Below are 26,519 nucleotides of genomic sequence, written 5' to 3'. Positions count from 1 at the left end.
TCCAAGGAGTTTTGTATTTTCAGATCTTATGTCCTGGGTTTTTAATTCGAGTTAACTTTTATATATGGTATAAGACAAGGGTCCAACTTCATTCTTTTGCATGTGGATATCCAGTTTTCCCAACAACATTTGTTGAAGAGACTATCCTTTCCCCCAAAATATAGAGCCTTGGCCCTCCTGTCAAAGATCATTTGACCTACATATCAGGCTTTATTTCTGGGCTACTTTATTCCATTAGCCTGTGTGTCTCTGTCTTTATGCCCATACCTCACTGTTTTGGTGACTGTAGCATTGTGATGTTTTGAAATCAGGGAGTGTGTGGCCTTTGGCTTTGTTTTGATTCTTCAAAATTGTTTCAGCTTTTTTGGGTCCTTTGAGATTCCATATGAATTTAGGATTTTTTTTCTATTTTTATAAAAAATACCATCAAAATTTTGACAGGGATTACAATGAATCTATAGATTGCTTTGGGTAGTAATGGACATTTTAACAATATTAGTTCTTCTAATCCATGAGCATGGGATGTCTTTCCATTTACTGGTCTTCTTTAATTTCTTTCAGCAATATTTTACAGTTTTTAGTACACAAGTCTTTCACCTCCTGAGTTAAATTTATTCCTAAGTATTTCATTCTTTTTGATGCTATTATAAATGGGTTTGTTTTCTTAATTTCCTTCTAACAATTACTCATTGTTAGTATATAGATATGCAACTGAATTTTGAGTATTGATTTTGTATCCTACAACTCTGCTAAATCTGTTTATTAGTTCCAACAGGGTTTTTGGTGTTATCTTTAGGGTTTTCTACATATAATGTCACCTGTGAACAGACCTAATTTTACTTCTTCCTTTGCAATTTGGAGGACTTTTATTTCTATTTCTTGTTTAATTGCTGTGGTTAGGACTTCCAGTACTATGACTAGAAGTGACAAGAGAGGGTACCCTTGCTTTTTTCCTTATCTTAGAGGGAAAACTTTCAGTTTTCACCAATGAGTATGATTTTAGTTGCAAGCTTTTCATAAAGGCCTTTATTGTGTTGAGGTAATTTCCTTATTTTCCTAGCTTGTTGAGTGCTTTTTTTTTTTTTAATCATGAAAGGGTGTTAAATTTTGTCAAATGTCTTTTCTGCATCTGTTGATATCATCATGTGGTTTTTGTTCTTCATTCTGTTAATGTGGTGTATATTACAATGACTGACTGAGGAGGGAAATGGGGAAACTCAACAGTTTGGGATTTAGATATTTTAGACTAGAGATTCCTGGAAGATTCCCATGCAGAGATGTTTGCTGGACAGCTGCACCTACAGACTTAAAGGTTAAAGATGCCTGAGAAAGCAGCACAGGGTATATTTAGAGAAAAGAGAAGAAGGTAAGGTAGCCAGAACATGGTGTTCACCAAAAGACAAGATGGAAAATAAACCCAGAATGACTTCCTAGAGCTAGATCATGGTGTCAAGCTCCAAAACTTGGATTTTATTTTCTGTAAACTGATTTCTGTAAGAGGTTTCTTTTTTCCCCCCTTTGAATAACAGAGTTGTTTATCCATGGCTTTATTTCTCATTTAAAAAGTAATATATGTTCATTGTGAAAAAAATGAAAATAAGCAATCACATAAAGAATAAAATGCCAGCCATCTATAATTCCACCATCCACCTATAATTACCACTAACACTATAGCCTATTTCCTTCTAAGGACTTTTTTCTTACTTTTCACACCCATATTTTACATATATTACAAAACTGAAATTATACTATATATAATAATTCTATATTCTACTTTTTTCACTTACTATTTTGCCATAAACATTCAGCTATGTGACTAAAGAGTCTCTGTTACACATAATTTTAATTACAATGTGATGTCATATTGGATAGATATAAAATAATTTTATATTCAATTATTGTGGACATTTAGACTTTTAGAATTTTCTATAACGGGGCACCTGAGTGACTCAGTCAGTTAAGTGTCCAACTCTTGATCTCAGCTCAGGACATGATCCCAGGGTCGTGAGTTCAAACGCCGCAACCGGCTCCATGCTGAGCCTGGAAACTGCTTAAGATTCTCACTCTCCCTCTCCCCTGTCCCACCCTCCCCCCACAAAAAAATCAATCAATTTTCTGTAATGGACCTATTATAAATATTCCTATGAATACCTCTTTACTACATTTTCAAAATGAGAATTTGAGAGTTAAAGGCCATGAACATTTAAAGATTTTTGAATCTGCTGGCAAGTTATTTTTAGAAAAGCTAGACCAACTTATATCCCTACTGTATAAGACTGCTCATTCACCCCATCTTTACTATTATTAAGCATTATGGCTTTAAAAATATTTTAAAATTTTATAGATAAAAAATAATTTATCTTTGACATTTTCATGAAACTGTGAGGCAGAAACCAGAGTCTCACAAAACTCCATTCTAGTAAATTCAAACCATGCCACTGAAGCGTTCAATTTTGAGTTTAAGCTCACAAAATAAGAATAAATTTCTAATAAGACTAGTCTAAAGCAGCAGAAAAGACCTCATTTCTGGCAGTCTCAACTGGACATCGAAGCTACCAAGGGCAGCCCGACAAAGTCACACTAAGCATCAAGCTACCCAACATCCTAGAGACAGATCCCTAAGGACTCATCCTAACTTGTCAGCTTTCCGTAGAGAGCAGAAAGGAAAAGATTAATGTGGAGGATTAAGCAAGTTACGGTCTCTCTTCTCTCCCTACCATTGAAGAAGAGTTGAACTATAACCCAAAAACCATTTTTTTCAATTCAAAATTCACCTGGAAGCAAAATTACTCAACCTCTAGTATCATACAAAAGAACTGCTTAGGCACAAGTGTTTGGAGTTATACACAGTGGGGATGGGGGCAGGCACTGGGAAGACTCAAAAGGTAGTCCCCTTCCTTTTTTTTTTTTTTTTTAATATTTTATTTATTTATTTATTTATTTGAGAGGGAGAGAATGAGAGAGAGAGAGAGAGAGCACGCATGAGAAGGGGAAGGTCAGAGGGAGAAGCAGACTCCTGCCAAGCCGGAAGCCTGATGCAGGACTCGATCCTGGGACTCCAGGATCATGACCTGAGCCGAAGACAGTTACCCAACCAACTGAGCCACTCAGGCGCCCCTCCCCTTCCTTCTTATGGTGAATCTTAATCTAGATCCATGAAAATTGGGATCAAGTAAAATCCCTATTTTCCTGCAGGCTGAGCCCTATCAGGGTTAGTATGGACGGAGAAGACCCAGGTGTGGTCACCAGCATGCTGTAACAGAGGCAGTGTACAGAAACTACTTCAGCACATGCAGAAGTTTCAAATGAGAGGCATTGCACATTTGTGTCCCTTCATGATCTCATCTCAGAGAAAGCTCTGGACTCTGGTCTTACAAATCTAAAAATTGGATATTAATGTGCTCTAAAAGGCTTTGCCTCTTGAGAGCCCATGTTCATTGGCCAAGCAGAGTTGTACAGATCACAATGCCAGGTTCTTATGCACATTCTCTATTTGCAAGTACACTTGTAGGAGAAATCAAATGATAATCAGAAGGTCCTGAACAAGGGAAGGCAAGGGGACGACCTGAGAGGTCTTCTCCACCACGGTTACTAAAGGCCTCGGTGCAACTGCCTGAGGTGGCCTTCATCTCCTCTATTTCTCCTCATCCTTTGGAGCTCAGCTCAAATATCCCCTCCCCAAAGAAGCTTCCCCAGCTCCCCCAGATCGGTTTCCCACCCCTACTTACACTTTTTTATCCACCCTGCATTTTCCTTTAAGCACTATGGCAATTTTAATTAAAAGGTTTCTTATACTCTTGTTGTTTCTGATCTTTCAGGTCCCTGGGAATAGAAGCCATGTCTGCCTTACTCACCACCTTAGTCCTGATCTCTAGTGCACATAGTACACAGCAGGTGTTCTAGTATTTGTGGAAAGGAAGTGGGGAAGGATAAGAGAGCACGAAGGCTGCAGGTCTACTGTGGGAACAGCCTTCCAATGGGACTTCGAGTCCCTTAACCAAGATCCTCTTTCCCTTTGACAGTGTCAAATGGGCACTGCCAAATTTGCCCTCCTCTCTCTCCCTCATTTTGTATTTCTACTGCTGGCCAACCATCCTTTTAACACTCACTTTGTCGTTGTTGTTTTTTTTTTTAATTTTTAAAAATATTTATTTCTTTGACTGTAGAGAGGGAGAGAGAGAGAAAGAGAGGGGGAGCAACAGAGGGAGAGGGGGAAGCAGGCTCCCGGCTGAGCAGGGAGCCCAACACAGGGCTCAATCCCAGGACTCTGAGATCACGACCTGAGCCAAAGGCATAGGCCCAATCAACAAGCCACCCAGGCTCCCCATTAACACTCACTTTGGTTGGATACGCAACAACTCTGGTCAGGTTACAGTGGAATTGGACTGGCTGCAGTGCCATTCTGTTGCTGAAGCAGCTTTGTTCTCTCCTGGCCTAACCGAGTTTATGGTCACGTATAATTACATTTCAGAGAATAGCCATACTTCCAAGTTCTTGGGGTTACCACACCGTTAAGCCCCTGTAATCAGCACACTGTGACCCAAGGTTAAGGGAAGGGGTGCCCCAGGATACACCGCAGTCATAGAAGAAATAGGACAACGATGTGTGCATGTGGCTGAAGCCTGCTCATACTTCATACACACAGAAGCTGGAAATGACATTCTTACATGTTTCGGCTATTTTTGCAAATATGATATTAATTTTGATAATTAAAAACAGAACAAGCAGTGGCCTGGGAGTCTGGGTGAGATCTCTATTGTTGTGATCCCAGCTCTGACACAAACTTGGCTGTCAGCAATCTTATTCCACGCTGGCTTCTGTTAAATAAAGGAGTTCGGCTAGAAGACCCAACATTACCTTCCCCTCTTGACATTACATTATCCAAGTCATCTAAGAACTTTCCCCAACTTCATAAGCACCCAAAGACCAACCCAGCTGCTGGCACTGACCAACACACACACGGGAGTCTGGGATAAGCCTTTCCAAAGAATTATGGTGATGTCTTGGGATTTCCATGACTGCAAATGAATCACTCAAGAGACCAGCAGATGTCCCTGAGACCTGACACCAGCTAACAAGATTCTCTGACACGCAAACCTTCTTGACACTTAGGATGGAGGGCTGAGATACCTGAAAATCTGACTGTCACCCAGGTGATGGCCCCCTCCTCTTTCCATTTTCCCCAGCAGCAGTATGCTTGTGGAAATTATTTTCTGTATGTAAAATAGTCAATCATGATAAAATGTTTTTATAAGCATATAACTTTAATGATCTTTGCAAAAAGCACTTCCCTTCTCTATTCTCGATGCTGGGAGTTCAACTTCCTTCACCTCAGCCCCACACGCACAGATCCTGTCACTAGTGTTAAATTACTCTCTCAAACAGGCGTTCGGCTGTAGTACAAACAAACTCATTATCAATCGGTTTATAACCCAAAAATCACCTCAGTTTTAATTAGCTGGTATGTTAAATTCAAAGTCATGTGGAGGTTTAAACATCCTACAAACAAACCCTCCTTAGAAAACATGCATCTCCAAGGAGACCTTTCCCTATCTGAGAGGAAATTACCAAAAAGAATAAAGACAGCCACGAAGGGATCTGCCCTCCAGAGACACATAGTTGTCTCTCCTGTAGCAACTGTGAACAGACTTCGCTGGAAGTGTGAATTCCATCAATTTCTTCCATTTAGCTCAAACAGGATGTTTACAAAAGAAAGAAAAAACTCAACACCCCGAGATTGTGTCTGAAGATGGGACTGGGATCAGTGTAGTACTTGCCTTGAGTAGTAAGACTCTACCCCCAGGGCCTCTCGCACACTGGCGATGTGCTGCTCGAGGACGGAGCTGGTGGCTGTTGGAAGAGCCGCGCTGCTGCCAGCCTGGAAGTCGCTGGAGTTTTCTGCCGCGTTATCACCCAGGTAGTGCTCGTGAAACTTCAGAATTCCTGAAACCAGACAGGCACAGCCAACATCATGCAAGGCCAGGGTTACGCAAGGGAGGGCTGGAGGCAGGGGGTACCCTCTTGAGCAAGCACGTAATCCAATGAGAAGAGATTCTGAAATCAAGGTCTTGAGAGGGCTTTCCAGAATTTGGTCAGTACCCATTTCTATAGCTTTTGTCATGAGGTTTGGTGCTTGAAACCAGGGAACTTAAGATAAGGCTTCTGCTCTTGACACTATATTCAGAAGCTTATGGGATGATGACTACTTCATATGTATTTCCAAACAGATGCTTCTCAGAAGCACGGACTAGGGAAAGTTTTCTTTCCCGAATGGTGCATGAGCATGCCAAGGTACATTCTCCCCAGAAACTGAAATTCTGAACAGAAATATAACTAGCCAAGTAGAAACCGTGTTACTCAAAGACCTTTTATTTCACAAAAGCTAGTCGAAATAAATGCATCGTCATATAAAGTCCAGATAAAAATATTTTAAACCATTTTTAAATAAGACTAACTGGTCAACCATCATTAATGGATTAAAGGAGCAAAAAATTATGGCTGCATGAAACTGAAGCAATCCATAGTGGTTTTCTGGCAATAAACATAGGACATATTCTCAAATGGTAATGAGGTGTGTCAGCCCTGGAAAATGCTGCTCCTCTCTGATTGGATTAGAGCCCCAGTGAAAGCTTCAGAGTCTCATTAAGAGCAAAGAGGACGGGAAAGAGAAACAATGGGAGCCTCATTATACATGGCTCATTATTACAGGGATTTGGACATACCACCTGTCAAATCATGTCCCCAAAACATAACAATGACAGAGAGAAAGAGCTTGATACCTCCATCACCAGCCATGTCCTCCCAGGCATCAGTGCCCCTCTGGGGGGCGGGGCATACACAGGGACTCATTCCACTGCAGCTGACACTCACCAAGTCACCACGAACATCACAACTAAAACCTCAGCATAAAAAGGTCAGAGGTAAGAATGTTCTTTATGGAAATCCCATAAAGAACATGGAATTAAGGGGGAAAGATTATAAGAAAATTATGCCAAGGCACCGAATCTACAGGCGTGAGTGCTCAGAACCCAAGAGGCATCAGAGAGTTGTCATCCAGCCAGCATCTTTTTTTTTTTTTTTTTTTTTTTAAATCAAAGGGACAGAAACACAATCAAGAAAATCTTGTCAATTCTCCCTGGCAGTTGAACTTTCTGAAATTGGCTTACAGATATTCAAGAAGCCCATTCTTCAAGATTCCCAATTATAAGATCCACTTCCCCAGTCAATAAACTCTAATTGGATCTGGTGTGTCTCCAACACGGTAAAGCCATCAGCATTTTATTATGCAAAAAATATGGCCCTAACAGCTAATTAGTGGTTCTGTATTTAGTGAAACAGTTACAGCCTGAACATTTAATGCCGATTTAATCAAAGAGGATTTTTACTTCGGAAACAGATTTACAACAGAACTGGTTAAAATGGGTTCTGCTAAACTCGGAAATTTCAAGCCTGAGACTTCGTTTATATATGGTGATAAGAGCTGCCAGTATCATTTCAGTCTAACTTCACCATGACAAAGGGTCACAATTATTAAATCATATCTAGAAAGAACTCGTTAGGACTTCCAGTCATCGCTTTATTAGCTAATGAACAACAGCTGCCTAAAAATAGGGCTGCTGGTGAAATGAATCCTCCGCTCTTCGTGTTCCTTGATGAATGCTTCCACATTCACCAGCGAGGAGCAGCGATTTCTTGGGGGAATGAGAAAGCTGGGCTGTCTTATTAATTGAATGCCCCACCACAGAATATCGGCCGTGGCTGAGGTTTTGCTGAAAGCCGACATCAGCTCCTTAGTCTGATCTATGGTAATGCGCCTCTCCTACCTCTAGTCATTAGACTTTCTCAGTCTAGTGTCTTAATTGCCCAGTTCCCATAGAAAGAGATCTTACCTGCCCCAGGAGCAAGCAGCCAACTATACAGGTAACCTGCGGCCAGGGAATAGTAAAGTACTAGTCCCCTCTGGCCATTAACCATCTCTAAGATCTGATCAATAGTGACTGGGGAGTAGGGGTCGGAGTCCTGTTGTCCTGTTTGTCGTTCTACCAGAAGATCGGCAAATGCCCGTGTCCGTCCTCTTTCTGCCACAGCGAGGGCTTCATCATGATGGCCTAGGACACAAAAGCCACACGGTGAGGAGTCCCTGGGGGGGTGTGTTTATCCACAAAGGGCCATAAGGTACAGAGATCCTGGGCGGAAACCTCACTGTCTCCGCACTCCTCTGCGGGGCACAGTCTCCATTCACATCCAACCCCCTGCCTCAGATGATAGGTACAGTGCCACTCTTGTAAAACCCCACGTTTTCAGACCCCCCCCTCAAGCCATTAGGCTTTCCCCTGTCAACAGTCATACCCCAAGAGAGCCAACTTTGTTCAGAGGATGGACCTCGGCCCTGCCTGCTCTCCGATCCACAACCTGAGTTGCTCCTTGGCCTCCTGGCATCTTGACCCCATTCACTTTAGCTATTTGGACCTAATGCTTTGCATGCTGGTTACCCTCTCACGTCCCTGCTCAACTTTGATTCTGACTTGGCCTTGGCAGATAAACCTACAGGACCTGGTTCCTGACCATTTTTCTATTTCTCTTCGATGCAGCCCCCCTATGCATCACACTGTCCAGCCCCACTAGCACATCCCCCCACATGATACCTCTGTGTCTTCACACCTGCCAGTCCCTCTGCTGAGTGTGTCCTATTCCCTCTCAACCTTGGCTCAAAAGGAGGGTCCTAACAGTTGCCCCCCCTATCTCAAAGGGCTATTGTAAAGATTGACCAAGGTGCTGAAGTGAGATGCCTGAATGGGTTATTCAAAGTATCACATACATAACAGGTGATATTATTGTTAGGGCTGAGACCTCATTCCATTCTAGGCTCCCACACATTTGCTTCTCTTCTCTTCCGGTCCCCAAAGGGTTTAAACCTCTGAAGTCTCTAGTTCTTTGAAATTGCTTCTCTCTTTCAAAGCTTTTCTTCAGTCTTTCAGTCCAATTCCTGATCCCTTTCCCTAAGAGACTAGTCTGTTATTAAAAGCTAAATGCACACACAAGAGGGCACCAACAATATATAAGGCAACACACTTTCAAGTGAGGATTGTTCAGAGTGTTTAGAAGGAATATAATGCAGAGGATTTGCTTGCATCATAAATACAGAGAGGGAAGATTTGCCCAAACTAGGGTCCAAAGAGAGAGCAGGCAGAGGCAGAAGACCAGATGCCGCAGCTCCGACAGCACTTCAAGGATGCCTAGCTTCCTGCAGTTCCAGTATCAGTAGAAAGGGGGATTTACATGTGTGTATGCAAATGTCTTCTTTACCCTATTAAGTTATTAACTGGAACAGCAGGGATGGTTTCTGTGCACATTGGAAAATCGGCCCCAAAGTGTTAGGCAGACTTAACACTGTGATTATAATAGATAATAAATTGTAATCTCAGGCAATGAGCACACTTAATAGATACATTTTTCAAGGGGAGGCCTGGGTATTCAGATACACACAGCAAAGGACAGGGTCTTACTGACAAGGCCTCAACACCCAACTTCAAAGACATTGTTAGTTCTGGTAAATACCTCTTTCACCCATGGTCTGGGTTGGGGGAAATGGCCAGCATAGCTGGACAGGCCTGAGAAGAGGCAGAAGACAGGGCAGACAAAAGAGGGTGGCAGACAGCGGAGGCCCCAGTGAGGGAAATGCATGCTGCCCCAGTGCAAGGCAGCACACAGGCCTGGGAGAACGATCACTGACTAGGTCACAGCCCGGAGGGCGACCCAGAGAGTAAAAACACTTACGGAGCAGCAAACGAAAGACCTATGTGGCAGAGGAAACAGGGAAGAGGCCAGGCATCTTATCTTGTCAGGTACGCCCTGCAGGTATGAACGGTTGGAGGGAAGCTGAGGGAGAGGAGCTCAAGCATCTCTAGCCCCAGGATACTTTCTCCAGCTCCTGGGTCTGTCTGCCAAAATGCTTTGTTCTCACAGCACCTGAGTTTCTTTTACCCTAAGCACCCGTCACACCATACGGGACTCTCTGACATCTGTCTGTCACCAGGCTGACTGTTTCTGGACTCTCTGACATCTGTCTGTCACCAGGCTGACTGTTTCTGGACTCTCTGACATCTGTCTGTCACCAGGCTGACTGTTTCTGGAGGCCAGGGCCCGGGCCTTCTGGCCTTTCATTCCCAGGACTGGCACACGGCACCTGGTAGGTGCTCTACAAATATTTGCTGACTAAACGGACACATGTCCAATGACTGGACTGCAGCTGTAGCTTCACGGTCTGACGTCGAGTCAGATTTTGCCCCAGCAGCCCTGGAATGACTCAGACACGCAGGCGCACTCGCAAGAAGTGGGAACCCTGGCTGCTCTCACCCAGGCTGACGAGCACCCGCTGCAAGGCCTGGTAGGACGAAGTCTGCAGGTCAAAGAGGGAGAGTTTGTAGTCCGTGCTCAGCTGCGCCTCATGTCGGATTGTTTCAAATAACGCCGATGCCCTATAGAGCTGCAAGTAGGGGACAAAGAATGTCATTCATTCCCCAGAAACCACTATGGCCAGAGACAACTTCCATACCCAACTTGGTGCCCCAATCTAGAAACACTTTTTTAAGAGGTTTGAAAGGATGGATCTTCATTACCAGGTAGGTTCCTGTAGACTGGGAGAGGCATCATATCAGATCACACCCAGGAAATTGATGGTTTATGTGCTCAATTAGACCAGAGGATCTAAAAGACAAAGCTTATGGACTTCTAGTCTGAAAGTCGCAAGAAAAAAAATCAGCTATTAATCCAATCAAGGGCTGATTTTGATTAAAACAAACAAAGCCTCTCCTTTTGCCCTCAAGCAACCATAATTTAGTACCCCCGGCCTCACTCAGCCCCAGGGCCAGAGTGAGAGCAGGTGCAGAGCAGACAAGCTGGAAACAAGGCTGGGATGGGGGGAGAGAGGAGGAGCAGGCAGCCATCCTTTCACGAGGAGGTCAGCTTTGGCAAGCAGTTCAGCCGAATCAAAAACTGCCCTCGGCAATGGTGACCAGGAGTAGGTCTTTCCGGGACAAGCTCCCCACAGCCACACCTGCTCACAGGGACATCCACAGGACCAGATGCTCAACATTCCTACAGAGACACTGTCCTGCTGCTCTAAGTGGCTTCTCCACGAGACTTTTCTCTAATATTTATATGCAAGGAATAGTATCCAATTTTAAGTTCATGCAAATTTAAAAAACAGAATTCTAGGACTAAGAACTTAGACTTAGTATCCTTAGCTCTACCACTAATCCATCCTGTGGCCTGGGGCAAGATTTGGAGTCTCAGTTTCTTCTTTCCTATAAAGGGGATGGTTATCATTCTACCCTCAGAGGTATTCGAGGAATAAATTCAGTGAGTGACAGTACTTGAAAACTGCAAATCAATATAGTAATATAAATTTTAATTTTTTAAACAAGGAACTAAAGAATTATTTAAACGGCCTTTAATAGTTTAAAAAGGAGAGAGAAACACCACCACATTCCAGGAGGCCATGGCACAATTTCAGTCACATCACCTCGTCAGTTCCTGTGAGCACCTCTGATAGGAGCCTTGATTCACCTGCCCTTGTGCTCCTGGGCCTAGCACAAGGCCTCAGCAGGAATTACTCACACACGGACTAAGCTTTGAGTGTGTGATTTTGGATGACGCCATCTCACAACTCCTTCAGCTTGACAGAGGAACCACAACTCTAGGATCTTTCCAGTCTCCAGAGCCAGCATGAGAGTAGGTTTCTCTTCAACTATTTGTACATATGCAGAAACATGAACTCTGTGTGTGTGTGTGTGTGTGTGTGTGTGTGTGTACAAATGCATGTATGTGTATGGGGGTGTGTGTGTGTGAGAGAGAGAGAGAGAGAGAAGGAAGTATCCACTGATGTGTCTAGGAACCTATAAAGACATTAAATCCAATAGTTATGAATTATTGAATTACTTCTCTCATAAAATGTATGTAATTTCATATTAAGGTTTAATGAGGAATGGTAACATGTAACACAAGAAAATCGTTGAGAAATCACTCATACAAGTGAGCAGGAATCTTGACTAAGGCTCAGCACTTCTGGGCTGGAGAATCTATACACCAATCCAAGTGCAGAGGTTAGTACCTTGTAGCGAACATCATCACTACTTGGACAGTAATCCCAAGGGCTTCCGTGCTTCTGGCAACAAAATCCACTTGGAACAGGGGTTCTTCTACTTACCTGATGTTGGGCTTCCTCCAGGTTCCCGCTAGCCCAAAGGGAGAGGCCAAGACCATGGCGAATTTTGGCTTCATCTTCTCTTCGGCCCAGTTGCTCAGCTAACCTTAAGCCTGAAATCAGATAGAGAAATGCTAAGGACACACAGAGTCCTGGAGGTTAATTCTGCACCAGGTGTATATAAAGAATGTTAACAACAGAGCTAAATAAAATGCGGGACAAGAGTAGAATCAGTCAAGGCAGAGTAAACATTCTCTTCGTTAGCAGTGACCTTTCCAGAACAGTCCAAGATGCCCCAGCAAGAGCTCAAGTGATGGCTATCAGCAGGAAACAGGTCTGCAGGGCAGGCAGAAACACTGAAACGTGAATGGAACCTAACCTGGCTGCCCTCCCAGCTGTGAAATCCCTAGCTTTGCAAATGAAAACTCCTGGCCTATAAATTTATTCAACCAAATTCTTTGGCAGGCAAAAGCTTTTCCTGACAGTTCGAGTCTAGCACAGAAGCCAAGCTAATACTCTTCCCTATCTCACGTACATAGCATCCAATCAGTGTCGATGGGAGACACTCTGATGTTCTCCCAAAAAGCAGAACGCTCACACTGTCTGACCCTGCCTTCTGTTACCAACACCACTTAGGCATTTCATGTCCAATCTGTTTTTCCTTTAAGGCTGACACTTTGATATGCCTCGGCAGGGTTACAGAACAAGTACTATAATGAGTTGAAAGCCTTAAATGAGACTGTCCTCATTCTAGTGGCCTTCAGACAGACACCTGCAGTTTGGGTCACTTACCTACAGCAAGCTTCTGGCTTTCAGGACACCAGCAACCTCCAAAGCTTTGGGAGAGCTAAATCTGAGGGCAACCATTTATTGTCCTGGCCACTAAGCAATTCTCAGCATCACTCTGTCCTCATGATCTGGCTCTCTGTACACAGGAGTTAGCTTGTGCAGAAGAGAGCATGAAGGTTCCCACACTACAGCTGCACGCACAAAGGAATGACTTCCTTTTTAAAATCTGATTTAGAGTGGATGGGAGCCTGCCTCTGAGCATGCTGAGCCCATGCAATTTCTGACTTCTGAAAAGGAACTGAGTCAGTTGAGAGGATAATAAAAGTGATATTCAGGTTCGCGCTCGTAAAATACTATGCATTTCACAAGGCACTTAACTCAGAAAACTTAGAAATGCCATTTTAAGTTTAAAACCTGTTGCTGGGTAACAAAAATAATACTTGCAAATTATTCACATGTTAAAAAAACACCTCATACAATAGGAACACAAATGAAAGAAGATGGTTCTTGGATGAAAATCAGGAGAATACTGGTTGTTTTAACCTTCAACACACTAAGCATATTCATTCTTCAAGGCAGCTATCCCTGCTAAACGTTCTCCAGTGAAGAGCTAAAAGGCCGGGCAGACACAGTATCTGTCCCCCTCGTTCCTATCAGCCTCTGCCTCTTAGGAATCTAACCCAGCACCCCAGCATCCCTGAAGCCTGGTTTCCCAGGAACTAGTTGCATGTAGCTCCAGGTAGGTCACTAAATGGGTCCAGGCTCCTTTTCTTCATTTGCAAAAAGAGAGAAAGCCGGATGAGACCAGTGGCTTTGATCAGGGCTGTCTGTACACACATCACCTGGAGGGCTTCTACCAAAATCTCAGACCAGGCCGCATCTGTGAGGTTCAAGTGCCCTGGGGCAGGGTGATGCTGACTCACAGCCCCCTCTGAGAGCCAGGAGAAGGGCAGGGCACCAAGGTAGTTTCTGGCTCCACTGTTCCCTCAGTGTGAGAGGCTGCAGGCCTGACTCAGAAGCACTCAGAAAGGGCCTTCCAGGTGTCTGCACCTGTAACAGCTCATGAGAAGAGGCATCTAATCCCACCCAGGAGCCGCACCAGGCTTTCTGGTGGAGTACAGCCGCAGAACAGGCACCACGGAGATGCCATGATGAGAATTTAGATCTCTGCGAGACTCAGAATTACAAGAAACAATAAAAGTGAAATTGAGAGTTTTCCATAAATGTAGAATTATGTTACAATGTCTCAGGCAAAGCAGCTGCTTTATGGAAACAATATTTCAGGAAGTACAAAAGAACACAGCTGAAAGGTTGTCATTTGCCTGGTCTGAATTTAATAGTTTTCACAAATTCGACTGAAAATCGCCCCCAGTCCATTGGAATTTTACCACAGTTAAGTTTCAGGAAACCCAAAGCCAACTCTCATATTTGATGCATGGAGGCAGAGCGCCCATGGAGTGGGAGCCAAAAAAGGTCTGGGAAGTGGCTCCCAGCCTCTGGGTAACCTCTCAGCCTGCAGGCCAGAGCAATCCCTGGTCTGTACAAAGGATGACAGCAAACCGTCAGCTTCTGGCCCAGTCTCCCCTTTGCTTCCTGCTTCCCTCCCTCCTGGCTTCCCAGCTGGGGCTCAGGAGTAATGGGGGATATATCACTGTTCCAACCCTGTGCTGTGCTTAGAAACAACAACACACAGGGTCTTGTGTGGTTCTTGGGGTTGGAAACTTGGGCTGGGGCCCACTCCACCATGAACTGACCACATGGTCAGGACCAAGCCACTGGACTCCCTGAGCCTCGGGTGATTTGGCCGCAAAGGGGAGTAGAGATACACCTCTGAAGGTTACTGTGAGAATGAAATCCGGTTAAATAAACTAAAAGTGCAAAGACCCTTGGAAGCTGGAAATGGAAGTTTTTGCTTGGAAATCAGCAACTACTTCCTTTTACTAGTGAGCCAAGAACATCCTATCTGCCATTCTTCCCTCCCAGGATGGGAGGGTGCCATGTGCCCCCGTGAGGGGAAATGCTTTCCGAGGTAGAAGTGTATGGGGTAGAGGATCAGCACATTGCTGTGGGACTTCTGCTTCCTGAGGAAGGAAGCTCCGAGGACTGGCTCAGGTGGCTGCATGGAACCTGACAGCAGAGGACAGCAGCCTGGGGGTGGGGTGAGGGGGAGGGAGGAGGAGGAGGAGGCAGCTGCAGTCACTTTCTGGGAGTGTCTGGAACAAGACTGCCATAGCATCAGCTCAAGCACTACGGGCAAGCACCAGAAGGAAGCCTGGCCGACTGCTTGAGCGACCCTCAGACTGGATTAAACCTCAGCTGCGACCTCAAAACGGACTTCTTCACAGCTTTGTTATAGTTTAGATATTTTCAGGATGGACAACGGGGCTTGGGACAGATGGGCAACTTCCTCTGATTCAGGCCCTCAAATTTTACATGACTAAACCTTACTTGCATCCTCTCATGTGGGAATGTGTTGTCCGCTGTGAAGGGCGAGGGCTCGGAGGAGCAAGGAGGGTACCCGCTGCCCGGACAGCCAGCTCCCAGGGTTACACAAGCCAGGGAACACATTCTGGACAAGGGAACGCCTTTGTGCTATTAATGCACACCTAGTGGGGGCACCACGGTTTTGGAGTTGAACTCATGATGTGGCCTCTGCACTCCTCACTCCGGGCAGGGGTGGCCACTCAAACTGCACCTACTTCCTTCCGAGCAGACTCTGAACTTGACCTCAGGGCTTACCGAGAGACCACCCCACAGGAACCACACAGGACCTTTTTACTTACCTTCCTGTAAGTACATGACTGCCTGTGAATAGTTCTGCAAGGCATGATGGGTCCTTCCGAGGCTACTGTATGACACTGTCTTAGCCACCAAGTCATTCATCTGCGCAGCGATGCTCAAGTGCTGTTCTTGATAGACCACAGCCCGCTCAAAGGTGCCCAGGGATTCATAGGTGAGGCCCAGGTTCCCGTAGGCTCGGCCCTGGCAGGTGGGGTTGTTGGTTTCCTCTGCTATCTGCAGATCGAGCTGGTGGTACTGCAGGGCTGTATCATATTCCCCCATCTGCTGGTAAACGCCACCGAGGCCACAGGCCGCATCACTTTCCAGAGCTCGGTCTTTCATCTCTCTAGCAATGTTCAGCTGGCGTTCAAGGCAGGAAATGGCTTGTTCGTAATTCCCTAATTGGCTGTGCAGACTTCCTAGCTCTCCATAGGCCTGGGCTTTATTAAAGGCCTCCCCGAGCTCATGGGCGACCACAAGCCTCTTTTCAAAGCACACAAGGGCTTGCTGCAAGCTCCCCATTGCCCTGTGGGGATGTAGACAGAAACGCAATGATATTATTTTGTGCAGGTGCAGACATGCTAAAGCCCCCGAGAAAATGAAAAGCATTTGTCACTGTCACTTACTATAGAAGCTCTTAACTCCTCTTCTAGCTAAAATCTATCATGTGCCCTTAGAGTGAGATGCAGGGGAATTTCATAATCTGGAAAGCAATTCAAAAGTCATCCCTTAGTGACCTTCCCAAGAGCTTGAGATTCAATGGGATATACACCCCAGAGGAAACATAAAATATATTAATAGGCACAATGATAGCGAGTGAACTGTTTGGTTCTTCGGGCCTCCCAATTTCCACTACCGCTTAGACTATGTTTTTGAAATCACTTTACAATGGCTATAAATCTTTCACCCTGAGCTTCTCAGAGCACTCTGTGGGTGATGATTTAGTTTGACCCTTGCCCTTCCTCTACTCCAGGAGCCCTAATCCCCTGCTGATCTGGAAGGGCCGTAAATTCTGCAGACACAGACACCTTCTTGGGTTCCCCACACTCAGAAGGAAAGCATCACCTTGGCCAACAGTGTGTCTTTTCTGTGCTGCTAAGAGATGACATGATAAGACTGGGAAGAGCAAGGATTTGGGCAGCAGACCAAGTCAGTTGTGTGGGGCACATGAATTCCTTTCCCTGAGCCTCCATTTCTGGATGATAGTAAATCCCGCATCCCATAGCAGACCATAGTAAGTGTAGAGTGATACAGGATTGCCGTAAATATTAAGCAAGATATCTCTGCAAGGTGCCTAGCATGATGATGATAGGATTTTTATTTATTCACTTATTTATTCATTTATTCACTCCCGCCATCTTCAGGTGGTTTTCCTTAAAAGCAACAAAACGGGAGTCCACGTAATTCGTGGGTATAGGTGTGTCATTAATAAACACATTCATATAATGTGAGAGACTTTCAGAAAACATCAGCTGAACTGATGCATTCACCTTTCCCGTTCCCATTATCCCTTTTATCCTGCTCCTCATGAGGTAGTCAAAGAAGCATTGCATTTGGAGTCAGACTGCCCTGGGTTCGACTCTCAGCTGTCCTTAATTTTTAAGCTGCATAACCTTGGACATCAACCTAACCCCTCTGGGTCTTAGTTTCTTCCTCCATAATTGAAGGGTAATAAAATCCCTGCTAAATTCACAAACTCGTTGGGGGAGCTGAATAAGATACATATGAAACTGCTTTATAGGTAACAAGCCGCCATGCAGACAATAAGTTGCCTTCACTGCCACAGATGCTCTTTGTGCATGTGATCAACCACATATGACCTCTGTCATCTTTACCTGTGCCCATTTCCTAGGCCCCGGTAAGCCTTGGCTTGGTCTTGCATGCGATTCAGACTCTGGGCAACAGATAAATACTGTTCGTAGTACTTGATAGCTTCCTCATAGTCACCCAGGGCCTCATAGCAATCCCCCAGGTTGCCGTAGGCCCGGCCCCTGTCGAGCACAGACTCGTTTCCACTCAGCTGCTGCAGCATGGCCAACTGCTGCTCGAAGTAGCCAATGGCTTCTTCCATCACATTCATGTTCATCTTTGTGATCCCCATGTTGCCGTAGACCTGGGCTTCCAGACTGGGGTCCTTCAGCTTCTGCCCCAGATCCAGCTGCTCTTCATAACACTTGAAGGCCATTGTGTATTTCCCAAGGGCCATGTAGACCGCAGCCAGATGCCCGTGAGCTCTGCACTCCCCCGGCAAGTCGCTCAGCTCCTGATAGACCTCCAGTTCCTGTGTGTGATAACCCAAGGCCTTGTCGTATTTCTGGATCATCCGGTATGCCGTGCCCAGGGCTGCATATGCACTGGCTTCCAGTCTTCTGTCCTTGACATGGTGAGCTAAGCCCAGCTGCTGCTCATAGAATTTTATTGCACCATTTATATCTTTTTTACAGATGAATATATCACCCAGGTTCCCCAGGGCTCGAAATTTAGCCTGGGAATTATTCAGCGACTGGGCTAGGGACAGTAGGTACTTCTGACACTCTTCAGCTTTGCTGAAGTTCAGCAGAGCCTTGAATGCTAGGCCCAAGTTGCAGTAAGCTTTCGCCTGGCTCAACTTGTCATGAAGGTCTTTGGCCAGCGCCAGATCCTGCTCATAGTACTTTACAGCCTCCTGGTAATTTCCAAGGCAGTAGTGGGCATAGCCGAGATTGTGGCAGACCTTCCCCTCCCCTTCCATGTCTTGAAGGTCAGGAGCAAGCCGGAGGTACTGTTCATAATAGGGGGCGGCCTGGACATACTCCCCCCGAGAGCAGTGAAAGTTGCCCAGGTTGCTGAGGGCCCGGGCCTCGCTCTGGATGTCACGAAGCTCCCGAGCAATGTTCAGGTGGTTCTGATAATGTTGCAGGGCCCGGTCATGGGCACCCAGGGCCTGGTAAGCCACGGCCAGGTTCCCGTGTGTCGACGCCTGTGAGGCCCGGTCATTCACTTCCATGGAGATCTGCAGTTCCTGCCGGTGGTACTTGACGGCCTGGTCGTACATCCCCAGGGCATTGTAGGCATTGCCCATATTCCCATAGGCACGGCCCTGGGCAGCATAGTCACTCAGCTCCTGGGCGATGCACAGGTGCGTCTTGTGGAGTTTCAGAGCAGTATCATAATCACCTTTCATCTGGTGTATGATTCCTGAGAAAGAGAATAAAGGAACAGAAAAAAGGTTAGAATTACTGATGAGCAGTTTGGGGGAAAAAAAGTAATTTGCAACTCAATTTATACTCAAACACAATTCAGATGAATTAGAGAATTTAAAATAACAGAAGGTAGAATTAAATATTTATCAGCGCTCCAGAGGGGAGATAGCTTTCTAAGCTTTGAAGCAACAGAAAAAAAACACAGACAGATTTGATTACAAAATTAAGAGGTTTTGTACTCAAATATATATCTAAAATTAAAAGGCAAACCCGACACTGGAAAATATGTGACACATATATGACAAAATCCAATAGCTATCATGTATAAAGATTTCCAAGATTTCACTTGTCTGATTTTTTTTAAAAAATCTAAAATCAAACTCCAGTTTACTGAAATAAGCAAAGAACAGTAAGTGTGAGCAGACAAGGCACATCCAAGAAATACAAAAGTAACCACAGGGGAAGAATGCTAATTTCTTTTAATAATCAAAGAAATGCAAAATAAAGCAACCCTGAAGTACCATTTTACTGCAGCTAAATTAGCAAACAAAAAATTTAAGCAGCACCCTATACTGATGAGGTTGCCTGAAATTGGTAAACACATCAGTTGCTGGACATAAACGGGAATGGCCTATGGAGAAGCAGGATGGCGAGAACCACACACGTGGTCCTGCTCAGACCCGGCAATCCTACTCACGGGAATATATTCTATGGAAATCATCTGACAAATGCAAAAGCTATTCGCATACCAATCTTCACTGCAGCATTACAGGTCAGTGGGAAATCAGAAACATCTTAAATGGCAAACACTGGGGGACTGTAGAAGTAATTTTGGTATACCAAGTCAACAGAGGATTATGCAGTCATTAAAAGATAATTATGAAGTCTGTGTAGAAAAATGAGGGGAAAGGGTTCTTACAATAATAAGTGGTAAAAAAAAAAAAAAAAGCAGAAAACAATGTTGCATGCTCCCCGTGACAACAACCAGGAAAATAAGTGTGTGCACATGGACAAGACCTTGAGGGGATTATGCAAAAATAGAAACTGTCGCCTTGCAAGGTGATGGGATTTGCATGATTTTTTTCTTCCAAAATTTCTTAGAATTCTGCTTTTATAGTCATTAATAACAGCACTTTAAACAACGCTCATAAACTATGCTCTAGCAGCTAAGGAATTGTTTCTACAAGCAGTTCAAAATGAGATATATCATCGATATAAAAAAGAGAAAGTAGTTCCAAATAAGGGATATCATCAAAGTAACTGGGAGGCACCTTTATCGAGAACCTGGTTCAATCCGGGGCGGGGGCGTGGTTTGGGGTGCGGAGCCCTGGAAAAGATGGACAGAATCTAGTATGCAAACAGGTTTCTCCTTGCCCTTGGATTTGAATACACTTTTCCATGAATCAATGTGTGAGATTTGCAGTGGTGACCAAAACCCACAGAAGTACAAAAAAGCAAAAACACCAAGCTGGGTTCTTCTTAAAAGTCTGAACTAAAAATAGACACACTGAGAAGCAAGCTGTCAAAATCCAGGTCCCACAATTCGCCTCTGTGACACTTTCACTGACTTACTCACACGCTGCCCCAGGATTTACTGTGTGTTAAGGCTCGTGGTGGGCAGCAAGGACAGACAAAGGAGACGCAAGTCTGCCCTCAGAGAGCGCGCGGGGTCATGAGGGAGCAGGTCAGGAAATGAATAATGTCAGCACACATCATAAACGCTGAAGTGAGGGGGGCAGAAAGAACGTGAGGGCCCCTCTTCTGTCCCCGTGTCCTCCCCTGCCTGGGCTGGAGGTCTGCCCTGTCACACAGGACTTGCAGCCAGCTCTGGATCCAGCCAGCTTTTTGATGTTAGCTCGACTCAGGGTACTGGATACATCATTCAGTCCCTCTGAGCTTTTCATAGTTCATCTACGAAGTGAGGAAAAGAATCATCTCAAAGCCAGTCTTAGAGGGCAGTAGTGAGGATCAAATGAAATCACGTATGTGTGAGTGCACTGTAAACCGCAGACTGGAATTCAGGTATTAGTCCCTGAAATTACTACATGCTTCTGTGAATTCTCAAGGTGGTAGAGATTAAACAAACGATGGTAATTATTCTGGATATTTTCTTATAGGAGTAAAGTTTTGCATAATTTAAAAATAACTAAGTAAATCATGGTCCTCTACAATGGAATAACATAGTGTCATTAAAAATGGTGAAGTAGGAAAAAAAATACCCTGAGTCTGCCCCAGAACAAATGATTTAATTTAAAAAAATGATGAAGTCGAAGAGGATATATTGACAAGGGAAAAATTACAATATATTAATGGAATATATGGTCACAAAACAGTACATTGTAATAAAACATTAATGGATGTATATACATGTTTACATTTATATGTCTACATACAGTGTAGAATTTATTTAAATGTTAACAGTAGTAATCTTTGGGTGGTAGAACTGCCGTTGTTTTTTTTTTTTTCCCATTTTGTTTCTCTGTATTTTAAGTGTTTTTTTTTTTCCTATAAGGGATGTATAGCACTTGATTTTAAAATTAATGAAAGGATTTTTAAAACTCTGATCCAACAAGCAAAGTAATATTCCTGGGGATTGGGTCTGGTCACTCCCCTGGGCTGGAGATGTCACTGGTATCCTTGCTGGAAGGATGCGGTTTTTCAGAACCTGTCTCAAGGTTAGAAACTCTAAGCTACCCAAGAGGCAATACCTTAGCATCACCTGGAACCCCATGAGTGGTGAAAAATGATTAGTGACAAACATTTCAGTTCTGAAGACCTGAATTTGGCCTGTATTCCTAAACTGCTTTTATGTAAAGAGAAAATTTTTAGATTTCAATTTCCGGGAATCCTTCAAGGAAATGAATCATTTGCTCCCTCTGTCTTCACTTTCTGCATTTCTAAAATGAGAGGGAAAAATATCTGCCCAGACAAGAGTCCGCAGTTAGGAACAGAGCCAGAGCCTGGGGTAGCGGCAGGGAAAGGGGCAAGAGCTGGGGCGCCCACATCTCCCCCTGAGCACTTTCTCCCACAGCAATGCCTTTGCACTGATTTTTTTTCTTTTTCCCTCACAGCTTTTAGATTTCTTTGGAAGTGTTTTTTCCTTTAAGCCAATATGATCATTACTTGGTTTCCAGGATGATGTTAAAAAGAAACAAGCAGCGTGAGCCCTTCAGAGAAGGCAATGGGGGAAGCTCAGGTAAGCCTTCATGCTCCCTGCCACCAAGGACACAGGTCTCTCTTGCTAGCCGCCTACCCTCTCCACTTGTACACCATCCTACAGGAAACTTGCTAAGTATCTGGACGGCACACTATCATGGAAAAGCACAGAACTTTAAATCAGCAGTTCTGTTTTACAAGACCGGCTCCCACCTCGTTCAGCTGGGTACCTTTGAGATGTTCACTTTAATTCCATGAGGCTTTCTTCCTTTTTTTTTTTTTTTTTTTTTTTTTTTGAAGAGAGAGAGCACGTGCACAAGCACACATGTGAGCAGGGGGGTGGAGAGAAGGGGATAGGCAGAGGGAGATGGAGAGAGCATCTGAAGCAAATTCCACGTCCAGCATGGACCCCGATGCAGAGCTTGACCTCACAACCTTGAGATCATGACCTGAGCCAAAACTGAGTCAGTTGCTTAACCGAATGAGCCACCCAGGCGCCCTTCCTTTTCTTTCTAACCGAAACTTTTTTGGTGTTTTTGTTTTCTTACTAAAGTTGGGTTACGCTGTCTCAAAGAAAAGGTATGAGAAACATAATGGTGTGTGTATATCAGTATGCTTTGTAAGCTTCAGCATGCTATCTGAACACGGTACGAGCAGTATTTAGAGATTGACAGAAAGGAAAAGGAATTCCAGGTTTCCTCTCATGGCCTCAAGAGTCTGGCCTAGTTAATAGGGAGCAGTTGGGATGATAATGGCTACCCAGGGTTCAGTGAGTTGTGAAAGAAACTGCCTGCTGGTGATGGCAAAATGATCTGACCCCCAGCCAGCTTGCCCACACACTCGCCTTCCTTCTCCCCTTCCTCCTCATCTGACACTTCCGAGGCTCTCTAAAGAATCAGGCAGATTCTCAAAAACAAAGACTTCGGGATATGAGCAAGGGTAGGAGGCAATGGGCCTGGCTGAGATGGGGATTTCTTTTCATCCGCCCTGCGTTTCTACTGTCCCAGCCTCTGCCAGCCTGGAGAATACTGAACAGAGCATTACACACTCTTGGCAGCCATTCTCTTTGTTGAGGCAACATAAAAGCGGCCCTGAGAACTGCCAGCAGAGTGACTGCACATGCTGAGGAGATAATCTGCAGATCCTCCTTCCCTTTCGAGACCACAGCTTGATTTTCCAGGGCCGTCACTCAGATGAAGACTTACAGAGAGCCTGTCAGCAGGGGTGTGCTAGGTGACAACGTGCTGCAGGGAGGGGGATTAAACGAAGATTAGTGGGGCAGAAGAGCCTCACAAAGCCGAGTTCCCACAAGGGCGTGCGGAGAAAGGACACACAGTTATGGATTTATAGATCACCACGGTGGGCCTCTACCCTGGGGACAGGAATGGTCACTGCCTGGGAATAGTAACACCTACTTTAAGTGCTGTTGTGAGGACCCAGGAGATCATGCTCATGAGAAGCCAGCACAGGTGACTCGGACACAGTAAATGCTCAATACAGTTTGCTTCTTACTATTAACCATTACCAGCAAAGACCAAGGGAGTTGTGACCATGATGGGCCTAGCAGAATTTCTGCTTAAATGAGAACATTTAGTGTTTCCGCAGGAACTTCTGCCTGCCTTTTCTCTTGTGAATTCTCTGAAAGGAGGGCCCCAGTGTATTTCCACCAACAGTGGAGGCGCTCTTCTCATTTACTGAAAATATCATTGCTCTGATTATTGATAGTATGGGATCCAAATGGGGCTTTAAGAGCTCATCGGTTCTTTCCAGAAGCTTTCCAAGAGCTTGGCTTCTGCCCCACCCTAGCCAAAGCCCCAGCCATTCTCAGGAGACAGGAGTTGGGGGAGCTAGAAGGGGCCCTCCTGCAGGGTCAGCTTATAAATGACACAGCCCAGGTCCAGTGAGAGGAAATGAAGTCGTGGCAGAGCTGCGGGAGTACTCTTGACTCACACACCCTCAGCCATACCAGCCCATCCGAGATAAGCAGGAGGTATCAAGGAACTGTTATTATTAGTCTCCTAGGTGTAACATGGGCCAGCAGCTGTGCTAAAAGTTCTCATCTGTTAGAAACACACCCAGGAGTATTTACAGATGAAACAACATGGTGTCTATGGTTCGCTTTAAAAAACACTCTAGCAGAGGGGGAAAGTGAGCATGTATGGGTGGGTGGGTGTATGAAACAAGATTAGCAATGCATTTTTTTTTTTAGCAAAATGTTGGTAACTGAGTTATGAGTATGTGGGGGTTCGTTATTCTATTCCTTCTGTGTGTGTGTGTGTGTGTGTGTGCGCGTGCGTGAAACATTCCATAACAGAAAATTAAATCAAATAATCAAGACATGTGGAGAGATCTGTATGGCACGTTCTTCTATTGTTACTTCTGGATCAGGAAACTTCTTCATAGCGATGTCCTGATGTGGATATTTAAGTTCCTTTGTCTGTCCGTGGGACCTCAGGAGAGAAAGAAATCAGCTGCTCACCGGTGTGCCTACACAAGCCAGCCTCCATGTCCTTCTCCAGGCTGGAAGGACTCACAGCGACACGGTGTCTTGTCCCACTGCTTTGATTTCTTTACAGACACAGTATTTAATTTTACCTTTAATTTCAAAGGCTCCTAATGGATAGGATGACATTTTGTCAGTCCAACAGGCAGGGGGTGGTGGGGAGGGAAGGTGTTTCCACCGGAACAGCGGACAAATGTGCTCAATACAAACAGTGCTGTGTATTCGCAGCTGCTCCCCTGGCCCCGTGCTCCCCACCAGGAGTGGCCCCAGTTTCTTCGGGGCACCCATTATTTCAGCTCTCTATGTTCCCCAGATCCTCTCCCTCTCAAGTTGCCACACAGAGTTTGTCCACATAGCACCTAAAATATCCCAAGGCTTGGAGTGGGGAGGAAGGGACAGACCTGCTTAGTAAACAGATGGCTGGAATCAAAGGCATGAGAGCAAAGTGCTCTGTGTTAGAAATGCAACCAACTGGATGTTTTATATTATTTTCGAATTACTATTTATGAGCCTAGAGACAAGCTCATTATTTTTCCCAGTGGAGGACAGCAAAGGTACAGAAATTTTTAAATGCAGACAATTCTAAAATTATCTCTCATGTGATTTCAGCTACAAGCATCTTCCTGGTAGGAAAGCTTTTCCTGAAAACCAGTGCCTGCCCCTCTACTTGATAATCTCAGGCACACTTCAAATCAATCCTGTGAGGGGCGCCTGGGTGGCTCAGTGGGTTAAGCCTCTGCCTTCGGCTCAGGTCACGGTCTCAGGGTCCTGGGATCAAGCCCCGAATCGGGCTCTCTGCTCAGCGGGGAGCCTGCTTCCCCCCCTCTCTCTGCTTGCCTCTCTGTCTACTTGTGATCTCTGTCTGTCAAATAAATAAATAAAATCTTTTTAAAAATCCTGTGAGATCACTACTGCGGTCTCAGAGACCCAGAAGGTTCAAGAACTCACTCAGGCCCATACAGCTCCAAGTGGCAGAATGGATACTGGACCCTAGGTTCTTCTGACTCAGGAATCCGTGCTTTCACCCGTTCCCCTTCTGGAATGAAGCTGGACTGCCTTCTAGTGAAAGGTGGTCATGACTTTGCACCTACTTCTCCTATATTAATGTTCATATACTGTTGTGGCAAACCGATCTCATGGCAGCTACATGAGGACAGATTGCGGGTCTGGCTAAATTTGTATCTGGAGCAATGAAGTGTACATGAGCAGCCGGGAAATCCTAAGAGGTGTAGGAATGCAGTAGGAGGAGGCAGATGTAATCCGTCGTGTGGGCGTCACCTCTGGAGAACTCTCCGGCCATCACGTGTCTCTTCTGCCACCATTTATCTTAATTACATCCATCTACTTTTTCTACCCAACCCACCAGGCTCTTCTTGTTCTTGCAAAGGGTAAGTGAAGTTAAGGGCCTGTTATCTTCTTCTGCTTCAACAGCAATTTGAGATGTCTTCTGTGGCACTGAGAGTTCTTCTGTCCCAGATACCGACTGCCCTCCCCTTCTGTTTCAGTCCAGAGGAGCCACTACAGTAGTAAGGTCAAGGAAATCCCTGCACACGCCTCCTCTGCCTCCCACAGACAGACTCCACCGGAAAGTATCTGCCTTTTTCTCCCCAACCTCGCCCCTGCTTTATTGAGGCATAACTGACAAAACTGTATATATTTAAAGTATATAATGTGATGATTCGATATACACATTCACTGTGAGATGATTACCACAATCAAGTTAATTAACACATCCATCACCCCTCTTTGTGGTGAGAATACTTAAGATCTACTCTGTTAGTAAATTCCAAGTATACCGTCAGTATTATTAACTGTAGCCGCCATGCTGTATGTTAGAACCTCAGAACTTACTCCTCTGATAACCAAACTTGGGGGAAAGAGAATGCAGCGGGAAGAGAAACAG

The 26,519-nt window shown here is 44.9% G+C and overlaps 1 protein-coding gene across 2 annotated transcripts in view; it reads right to left on the bottom strand.

Moving 5' to 3' along the window:
• The window catches only part of TTC28 (tetratricopeptide repeat domain 28), a 635,902-nt gene that overhangs the window by 97,860 nt on the left and 511,523 nt on the right, over window positions 1–26,519 (bottom strand). For both annotated transcript variants that reach the window (XM_080822086.1, XM_080822087.1), the window contains exons 7-12: window positions 17,611–18,952; window positions 15,778–16,301; window positions 12,209–12,318; window positions 10,357–10,486; window positions 7,890–8,108; window positions 5,778–5,943 (exon numbers count right to left, since the gene is read on the bottom strand). In XM_080822086.1, the coding sequence (XP_080678212.1) occupies window positions 5,778–5,943; window positions 7,890–8,108; window positions 10,357–10,486; window positions 12,209–12,318; window positions 15,778–16,301; window positions 17,611–18,952 (2,491 nt within the window). The remainder of the gene's footprint in view (window positions 1–5,777; window positions 5,944–7,889; window positions 8,109–10,356; window positions 10,487–12,208; window positions 12,319–15,777; window positions 16,302–17,610; window positions 18,953–26,519) is intronic.

The sequence above is a fragment of the Martes martes genome (assembly GCF_963455335.1).
Source record: "Martes martes genome assembly, chromosome: 13".
Classification (NCBI taxonomy): Eukaryota; Metazoa; Chordata; class Mammalia; order Carnivora; family Mustelidae; genus Martes; species Martes martes.
Note: the sequence above shows the minus strand (reverse complement) of the source record. Positions and strands in the feature narration are given on the sequence as shown.